The 10,724-nt window shown below is 41.1% G+C and overlaps 1 protein-coding gene across 1 annotated transcript in view; it reads right to left on the reverse strand.

Annotated features, from left to right (window-relative positions):
* Nucleotides 1–231: 231 nt before the first annotated feature.
* Nucleotides 232–10,724, reverse strand: part of etv1 (ETS variant transcription factor 1) — a 62,539-nt gene continuing 52,046 nt past the window's right edge. The window contains 4 exon segments of the mRNA XM_028442147.1: nucleotides 232–1,013; nucleotides 8,976–9,077; nucleotides 10,522–10,554; nucleotides 10,556–10,724. The exon segment at nucleotides 10,556–10,724 is cut by the window's right edge and continues 37 nt beyond it. Coding sequence (XP_028297948.1) covers nucleotides 792–1,013; nucleotides 8,976–9,077; nucleotides 10,522–10,554; nucleotides 10,556–10,724 — 526 coding nt within the window. The 3' untranslated portion in view covers nucleotides 232–791.

A 10,724-nucleotide genomic window follows, 5' to 3' on the forward strand; every position in this document is an offset into this window, starting at 1 on the left:
GTTTACCACCACCAAGTGTGGAGTGAAATAATAATGTCTTAATTCTGAAAAGCGACTTTGAGTGTCAAAAAAAAGCGCTATATAAAATTGATGCATTATTATTATTATTATTATTATTATTATTATTATTAATAATAATAATAAGTCAATATATGTAACATTAGGTGTAAAAGTGATAGAAAGGGTTTATAAGAGATGAACATGTCTGGAAAGTGGAAAATGTGTAGAAAAGTCATTAAAATGTGATCTAAAAGTGTCAGAAATGGGAGAAATGTTGCAAAAATACATTAAAAGGAGCAAAAATATGGCAAGAAAAAGTGATGAAAATAGATTAAAATATAGTGAGTTTGCTGGAGTTGTAGAAAATGATAAAAATGAACAAAAATGGGCTGAAATTGTTCAGAAAATATTATTGGTTGTTTGGTAGCATGTGGGGACCCCCTCCCAGTGTCTTGTGACCCCAAGGTTGAGAACCCATGAATTACGTGACGTTAATATTTTACACAAAACTGTACTTTGTTCACATGAAAAACCAAACATCCTGGAGTTTCTTCTTCTCTGATCCACAAGCTTTTTTTTATTTTTGGAGAATGTTTTCACAGCGAGGTCAAAGTTCAACGCCAGAGTTCAACATCACCATCGTTCACGGGTTCATCCTCCATCTTTGTTTGTCCTTCAGTCCAAAACAAAGGCTAGGCCACGCCCCCCACAGCTCAGCGTTGATTACTGTCCTTAAAGTGCACACTGTGTGTGTGTGTGTGTGTGTGTGTGTGTGTGTGTGTGTGTAGTCTCTAGTAGGCGTATCCTTCGCTGTAGGCATGGGGCTGACAGTATCCTCCCTCCTGAGCGAAGGCGGCGCCCTCGTCAAAGTGCGACAGCGGCACCGTGTCCTCCTCGTTGATCTGACGCTCTGAGTCCGTCTTCAGAACCGGGCGCTGGTTGTCGGGGAACGCCATGGAGAACAGAGCCTCAGGGTCACACACAAACTTATAGACGTATCTCTCACCGGCCACCTGGGGGAGGGTCACAGGGCGGGGTTATTACTCATCAGATCTACTTAGTTACATCTAGATTCACCAAAACCACAGGAACTAATTAAACCCACTCTGACCAATGGAAGAGTCCCAGTCCACTGAGGAATACCCCAGTACAGCCATGATGGACGATTCTCTCCTCATTTTGTGTGTTTTAAAGGGAATTATAAATATTTAAAATCACTAAAACATGGACAACTTATTTTTCCTGCCCTTAAAGTTGCAGTGTGTACATTTTCATTATTATTTTTCATTCTAAATCAATGTATGACACGTTGTGACCTCCCTTCAAGCGACGTGACTCGTGTGATTACAGATACTTGTCGCGTGACAAGTCGCTTAAAGTTGTACATTTTTAACTTTTCATGCGACTTCCAGTGACGCTGTGTTTTATATATGTACAAAAATACATTTTAAACATTTTTAGATTATTGATATGTTATTGAAAAGAGCCTTGTGTTAAAATAAACTGGTTGTTAATCACAGATTATCACTAAAAACAATGATTGATGAAACAGTGAGAATGGTACGACCCACATGTGCTGTGGTGACATGGAGCAGGAGATAGACAGCAGCAGGAAACCATGTCTTTGCTCAACAAAGGAAAACCAGGAAATAAAGCAGAGGAGAGACGGAGAAACGAGGGAAATCAACTCAATTCTTCAGCTTTTTTAGCCAATATATTATTTCATTTCAAATACACTATTTGCACTCTCGCACATTGAAATACCGGAAATAACCCTAACCCTAGAGAAAAAATATTTTTAAAAAAACTATATTTTGAAGAGTAAATGTTGCTGCCACCAACTCTTAAGTTGGTGTTTAGAGTACTGATGTGGTGACGTATCGATCATTTCCTGTTTACGCTCTACCGCTGCTTGCAGCGCTCTACTACTGTGTTCTGCTAACGCTAATCAAACTTGTTGTCATTGATATTTTAGCCTTGAAAACACTTGTTTTAATTTTTTACCATACAGTTAAACGTACAAAGGTTAAGTAAAAAGCAATCTCGCCTCTTATAGGCAGTGTAATCTCCTTTAAACTTCCTTTTGTCCTTAGCTTAGCTTAGCTTAAATTTAGCACCTATGGCTTCTCTCTCCTGCCCGGTGTGTCAGATGTTTAGTTACTCCTCGTCCTCCTTTAGGGACAATGGTAGTTGCATAAAGTGTAGCGTACTGTTAGATATGGAGGCGAGGATCAACAATCTGGAGAAGCGGTTCCGCACCCCTGATACCAAAACCGAAGCTAGCAAGCAGGACCTAGCCGGTGCGGACCGTGCTAGCTCTAGCTTAGCCTACCCCCCGGCCAGCAATGAGTGGGTTACTGTCCGTGGTAAGCATAGTCGAAGGTCAAAAAGCCGCTCGGGACACCACCATGTTCACGTCTCAAACAGGTTCTCCCCCCTCCATGAGGACAACACACTCACCGGGGAACAAACTCTGATAATTGGCGACTCCATAGTGAGAAACGTGAAGCTAGCGAAGTCAGCGGGCATCATGAGGTGCATCCCAGGGGCCAGAGCGGGCGACATAGAATCAAATCTAAAGTTGCTGGCAAAGAGTAACCGTAAGTTTGATAGGATAGTCCTCCATGTCGGCACTAATGACTCCCGACGTCGTCAGTCGGAAGCAACCAAAGTGAACATTGAATCAGTTTGTGCTTATGCTAAAACAATGTCGGACTCCGTAATTTTCTCTGGTCCCTTACCAAATCTGACCAGTGATGACATGTACAGCCTATAGCATGTCATCATTTAACCGCTGGCTATCGAGGTGGTGTCCAGAAAACGAGGTGGGCTTCATTGATAATTGGAGATCCTTCTGGGGAAAACCGAACCTGATAGGAAGAGATGGAATCCATCCTACTTTGGAGGGAGCATCTCTACTATCAGAAAACATGGCACAGTCACTGTTATGACATCTCATGAATGAGACCATGTTACAGAGGCGGAGTCCTCCACGCCCCTCTGCGCTTGCCTTAGGACAGTTTCCCTCCCATTGCTATTATGATAGCTGTGTTCATCGCCATGACAACTGTTGTGATGGTGATGAATATTATTTTATGGAGACGGTGTCTGTCCCCCGACCCATATTTCACAATGATTTTAACATAAAATCAAATAAAAGAGCTATCAATTATAAAAATCTGAAAAAAATTAAAATCTCAAATCTAGAAACACCAAAACATAAAAGCATTAGATGTGGCTCTATTAAATATTAGATCACTGAGATCCAAATCTCTACTAGTAAATGACCTTATCTCAGAAAATAACTTTGATTTATTCTGTTTAACTGAAACATGGCTGTATCAAGATGAATATGTTAGTTAAATGAAGCCACTCCTCCCAGTCATTTAAATACTCATATGCCACGAGACATAGGCCGTGGAGGTGGTGTAGCAGCTATTTATCATTCCTCTCTCCTAATCTATCCTAAACCAAAGGCCAGTTACACTTCCTTTGAAAGCCTGGTTCTAAATTTATCTCATACTGAATCAAAAACCTGCCAGCCAGTCTTATTTGTGATAATTTACCGTCCTCCAGGCCCTTATTCTGAATTTCTATCAGAATTCTCTGAGTTTATATCAAACTTAGTCCTCAGTTCTGATAAAATACTGATAGTAGGAGATTTTAATATCCATGTGGACAAAGATAGTGATAGCCTGAGCTCAGCCTTTATGTCCCTAATAGACTCAGTTGGCTTTTTTCAAACTATTAATGAAGCTACTCATCGTTTAAATCATACTCTTGATCTTGTTCTAACATATGGCCTTGATATTAATGAACTAAAAGTCTACCCTGAAAATCCTCTGCTATCAGATCACTTTTTAATATCTTTTAACATTATCCTAGAGGATCTCGCACTGTGCAATAAAATAGTTACAACTAGAAATCTATCCAATAGTGCTGTGGCTAAATTTAAAGAGGCCATTCCTGCTGCCTTAAACTCAGTGCACCATCCAATAAATAACTATGATATTAATTATAACCCCTCTCAACTGGATCTGCTTGTCGATAGCTCTGCTAGTCTACTAAAATCCACCTTGGACTCAATTGCCCCATTGAGGGAAAAAACTATTAAACGTCAGAGGAAAGCTCCGTGGTTTAGCTCTGAAACTCACACACTCAAACAAACAACCCGTAAATTAGAGAGAATGTGGCGCTCCAATAAAACAGAGGAGTCACGAATACTTTGGCAAGAAAGCCATAGTAAATACATGACAGCCTTATGACATAGTCGATCTACATACTATTCCTCACTAATTGAAGAAAATAAAAATAATCCGAGGTACCTTTTCAGCACTGTAGCCAGGCTAACACAAAGTCAGAGCTCTATTGAGCCCATGATTCCTCTAGCCCTCAGCTGTGAGGACTTTATGACATTTTTTAACCATAAAATTCATAAGATTAGAGATAAAATTAGCCACTCCCTGCCTTCACCTGGGCCTGCTGTACCATTAAATGTAAATAGGCCTAACCTAAACTGTTTCACACATATAGGACTTCAGGAACTTAACTCTATTATTTCATCCTCCAAACCATCGACCTGCCTTTCAGATCCGATCCCAACTAAGCTGTTTAAAGAAGTTGTTCCCCTGGTCTGCCCATCTTTGTTGGAGACAATAAATATATCCCTATCAATAGGCTACGTGCCACAGTCCTTTAAAGTAGCTGTAATCAAACCCCTTCTCAAAAAACCTACTCTTGATTCCAGCACTTTAGCAAACTACAGGCCTATATCTAATCTTCCTTTTATTTCAAAGATTCTTGAGAAAGTTGTGGCGGCTCAGCTCTGTGAATTTCTTCAAAACAACAGCCTGTTGGAGGACTTCCAGTCAGGTTTTAGAGCTCAACACAGCACAGAGACTGCTTTAGTTAAAGTAAATAATGATCTACTCTGGGCTTCAGATGAAGGACGACTCTCAGTGCTGGTTTTATTAGATCTTAGTGCAGCTTTTGACACTATAGATCACTATATTCTACTAGAGAGATTAGAGGAATTACTTGGAATCACAGGGACTGCCCTAAACTGGTTTAAGTCCTACCTATCTGATAGGTACCAGTTTGTACACGTGAATAATAGGTCTTCTGTGTACACTAAAGTAAGCTACGGGGTTCCTCAGGGCTCTGTGCTAGGTCCAATCCTCTTCTGTATCTATATGATCCCCCTTGGTAATGTTATGAGAAAATACTCTGTTAACTTTCACTGCTATGCTGATGATACCCAACTGTATGTATCAATGAAGCCAGGTGAGACAAATCAGCTATCTAAACTTGAGGCCTGTCTAAAGGACATTAGGGCCTGGATGGACCAAAATTTTCTTCTTCTTAACTCAGACAAGACTGAGGTCATTGTACTGGGCCAACGACACCTTAGAGAAACCTATGCTAGCCTAACTGCCCTAGATGGCATTACTCTTACGCTTCACGTTTCTCACTATGGAGTCGCCAATTATCAGAGTTTGTTCCCCGGTGAGTGTGTTTGTCCTCACGGAGGGGGGAGAACCTGTTTGAGACGTGAACATGGTGGTGTCCCGAGCGGCTTTTTGACCTTCGACTATGCTTACCACGGACAGTAACCCACTCATTGCTGGCCGGGGGGGAGGCTAAGCTAGAGCTAGCACGGTCCGCACCGGCTAGGTCCTGCTTGCTAGCTTCGGTTTTGGTATCAGGGGTGCGGAACCGCTTCTCCAGATTGTTGATCCTCGCCTCCATATCTAACAGTACGCTACACTTTATGCAACTACCATTGTCCCTAAAGGAGGACGAGGAGTAACTAAACATCTGACACACCGGGCAGGAGAGAGAAGCCATAGGTGCTAAATTTAAGCTAAGCTAAGCTAAGGACAAAAGGAAGTTTAAAGGAGATTACACTGCCTATAAGAGGCGAGATTGCTTTTTACTTAACCTACGTACGTTTAACTCTACGGTAAAAAATTAAAACAAGTGTTTTCAAGGCTAAAATATCAATGACAACAAGTTTGATTAGAGTTAGCAGAACACAGTAGTAGAGCGCTGCAAGCAGCGGTAGAGCGTAAACAGGAAATGATCGATACGTCACCACGTCAGCACGTCACCAGCACCTGACGGTTGGAGAGAGGTTGGAGAGGGCGTTAAGAGAGAGGTCATTTAGGTTAGAGAGGGACCGGAGAGGGTCCCATTCCTCTCTCAAACACTCCCTCTATGTCTGCTTCTTCCCTTGTGTGTTTGCTCCTGTTCTCCTTCTGGCTTTTGTCTTGCAGGTCCGTGGGATCCTCAGTGTGGAGTTACAGAGTCTCAACAACTCTGTCTCCACCCTTTCCTCTGCACACACCCAACACAGCATAACGTGGATGGCTGTTCATCATAGGAATGGGATCCACACAAGGTTCCTGCTGCTTAACAGAAGGTTTTCCTTGCTGCCATGATGAATTCATGTTGGGTGTGGGATACATATGTATGTGTATATACGTATATATGCATATGTGTGTATCCATAAAATGAAGAGTCCGTCCTTAAGACTGCTCTACTGTAAAGTGTCTTGAGATACCATTGGTTATGATTTGGGGCTATACAAATAAAGATTGATTGATTGATTGATTGATTGATTGATTGATAGAGTGTGCGTGTGTGTGTGTGTGTGTGTGTGTGTGTGTGTGTGTGTGTGTGTGTGTGTGTGTGTGTGTGTGTGTGTGTGTGTGTGTGTGTGTGTGTGTGTGTGTGTGTGTGTGTGGTGTGTGTGTACCCCTCCACACTCTCCCTAAAAAATAAAATACCAGTCGCCCCTAAATTGTAGTAAAAGTCGGCCCATGTCACAATTACGAATTTATAAAATACAAGTAATAGATATTGCAGTTATTTTCAACCTTGGGTTCAGGACACCATGTGGGGTCACCCAAAAATAAAATGCGGTCGCCTAAAATGTTTAGTAATTGGCAAAAAAACAAAACAAAGTTAAAAACGGGTCAAAATTCTACTTTTAATTTATTCATTTATTATTTATTTTATTTATTAATTTCGGTTATGAGCATGTGAACTACAGTAAAATGAATTTTTGATAGTTCCGCCGTGCTGAGATTGAAAATTCAATTTAAAAGCTAATATTTTTTGACGAGTGCTGATTGGCTGCTTTTCTTGGGGAAAAAAGTAAAACCTATACAGGAGACAGAGAAAGGATAGACGGTTCATCTACTTCATTTAATAAGAAAACATGATTATAATATACATTTCAATAAATAACAGTTAACCTAATGTAACTTTACAATAATAAGCTGTTGTATTCCCATAAATCTGATCATGACAATCATATTTTTATCATTGGTCAATTTTTTATCAATGGTCGACAGATGTGATGTTTTAAACATGTTTTAAATCAGTGCAATAATCTGTGTGTGGCTCATACAGTAGGAGTACAGTCAGTACGTAGTAGTCACAGACTGAGATTATAAAGGTAAACTCAGACCGTCACACCGGACTCAAAATGTTTTCTGTTGTTGTTGTTGTGTGTGTGTTGTTGTTGTTGTTGTTGTTGTTTGTGTACACTAGTTAAAATCACTAGCTATAATCTATGGATGTGTACGTATCGACACTCGGAGCCCGATTTTCAATTTGGCGCCCTAAGGGACCCCAAAAGAAAAAAACAAAAGCTCATTTATTTCTGAGTCAGCTATTATGACGGTTGGTGACACCAGTCATTGACACAAACCAGTATATGAATGGAGCCCATTACCTCGTACGTGTTTCAGGGGCGTTAGTTCTCGGTTGATCGGAATGAAGTTTGGTAATAATGAACATGATGAGACGCTCGGAGCCCGTTTTTTAAAATGGGGTCCGGGGGCCCACCCCACATTTTTTTTGACAATTTCCATTAAAGTTGTTTTTATTTATATTGCGAGAGCTGGTGGGAACAAATCATTGACACCAATATATGAATGGGGTTCATTACTCTGTATGGGCGACGGGGGCCCCCGTTTTTGACATATGACTCCTCCACTGTTAATGCTCATTGAATTGGGCTGTAATTTGACATGGATATTCTATGAGCGGATGTCTAGAGCTTCTCTGAGACCTTTTTGAAATACATTTAGAAATTTAACGGAACATAGTCGTGTGATATATTGTTTCAAAGGAAATTCAACATAGATTACAATTTTACATTGCACAGTTTGATTTGTTTTATCGATGGAAACGATTTAGCACGGAGATGTTCCGCTTTTTAAAATTATCTTTTATATTCAAATACACATCACACACAATAAATATCAAATAACATTATCCTATACTTTCTCAAATATAAATCTAGTTCAAATAAAATGCCGTATATAATTAACTAAGGTTGCACACACGTCACTAATCCGAGCTACTCTGTATTTATAACACACTTTAATAAACATGATCAAAAACTAATTCGAGAAAAAACAAAAAAACATAGTCATCAACATCCCCCACCAAAAAAAAACTACGGATTAAAAATAATTTGCACTCATCAAGGTATCAAGGTATTGATACCCTGTGCCACACACCACATTTAGTCCTGTCTTAAACACTTTCTGAGAAAAGCTGTGCCCTTTAACTCAGATCAAACCTATACAGAATATAATGTCTCTCTGCTGGACATTTGTGATATTAAAATGAGGTCACGATCCTAAAAAGGTTGGAAACATCTGGATTATTGTGAAGAAAAAAGAAAGCTTCGATAATAATGACAGAATACTAGTACAGTTTCTGGGTGAAAAAAAGGACATAACTTACAGTAGGGGCCCAACAACATGGTTTGTACCCAGGGCCCAAAATGTGTTGCTATGGCCCTGGCACAGAGTGATCCCAGCTTTCATATCAAGTCTCTAAAACATGATCAAACGAACACCAGATAAAGACCCTACATTTCACCAGGAAAGAGGTTGATTCCATACCAGTCTCACCAGTCTACATACTGCAACTTCAGCGTGTGTGTGACTCTTTACCTTCTGCATGATGCCTTTCTCATAGTAGTAACGCAACGACCGGCTCAGTTTGTCGTAGTTCATCGCAGGACGATTCTTCTGGATCCCCCAACGACGCGCCACCTGACACACACACCACACAGAGACACACACACACGCACACAGACAGAGACACCACACCACACACACACACAGAGCCACACAAACACTCACACAGAGACACACACACACACACACACACAGAGACACACGCACACACACAGAGACACACCACACAGACAGAGACACAGACAGAGACACCACCACACACACACCACACACACACACATCACACACACACACACACACACACGCACACACACAGAGACACACACACACGCACACAGACACACACACACACACACACACACACAGACAGACAGAGACACAGACAGAGACACACACACACACACACACACAGACACACACACACACACAGACAGACAGAGACACACACACACACACACACAGACAGAGATACAGACAGAGACACAGACAGAGAAAGACACACACACATACACACACAGACACAGAGACAGACACACACACACACACACACACACAGACAGAGACACACACACACAGACAGAGACACACACACAGACAGACACACACACACAGACAGAGACACACACACACAGACAGAGACACACACACAGACAGAGACACACACACACACACACACAGAGACACCACACAACACACACACACACACACACACATACACACAGACAGAGACACACACACACACACAGAGACACACACACACACACACACACACACACACACACACACACACACACACAACCACACACACACACACACACACAGACAGAGAACACACACACACACACACACACACACACACAGAGACACACACACACACACACACACACACACACACACAACACACACACACACACACACACACACAACACACATACACACAGACAGAGACACACACACACACACACACACACACACAGAGACACACACACACACACACAACACTGGTTTATGAGCAGGTCCAGATGGTGGGGGGCTTGACTGATGATGTGTTCATTATGGAGTTGGTCACATGGTCACAGATGTTCCAACATCTGTCCACTTATCGTGTCACTCATTAAGGATCAATAGACATATTGATAACTGATGACTGTCTATTGATCCAAACCTTCAGTCATTATTTTTGGTTAAAGATAACGTTTTCAGTAAAAAAATTAAAAGAATAAAAAAGTGTTTAATTTTTTCTTTTTCTTTTAAAGAAAAAAAGAAAAAAAATTTAAAAAAGAAAAACGTGAAAAAAAAGAATGATTTTTTTTTTATGAACTTTTTTTTCAAAAGAAAGAAAATAAATTAAAAAAAAGAAAAAATGGAACAAAATGAATGAAAAGATGAATGAAAATAAATGAATAAATAAAATGAAGTTAAATAACCGTTACTAGAGCTCAGAAGAAGTGTAGAAGCACGTGCATGAGTGAAGGGAAACCAGTGGGTTGTGTAGGCGTGAGAAACCTGATGTTCTCACCTCCTCTGGTTCTATCAGTTTGAACTCCATGCCCCCGCCCAGTCCAGGCAATGAAGTGTGAGTTGTTGGGGTCGTCCAGTAGCGCTACCAGGAACTGCCACAGCTGCAGAGAACCTCTGCGCTGATAGGACGGCCCCTCACGGTAAAGCCCCGCCTCCTGCTTGATGTCACCTTCAGCTTTCTCAGGCACCACGCAGGTGTCG

This window comes from Gouania willdenowi, unplaced genomic scaffold, assembly GCF_900634775.1.
Source record: "Gouania willdenowi unplaced genomic scaffold, fGouWil2.1 scaffold_3_arrow_ctg1, whole genome shotgun sequence".
In the NCBI taxonomy this organism is placed as follows: Eukaryota; Metazoa; Chordata; class Actinopteri; order Blenniiformes; family Gobiesocidae; genus Gouania; species Gouania willdenowi.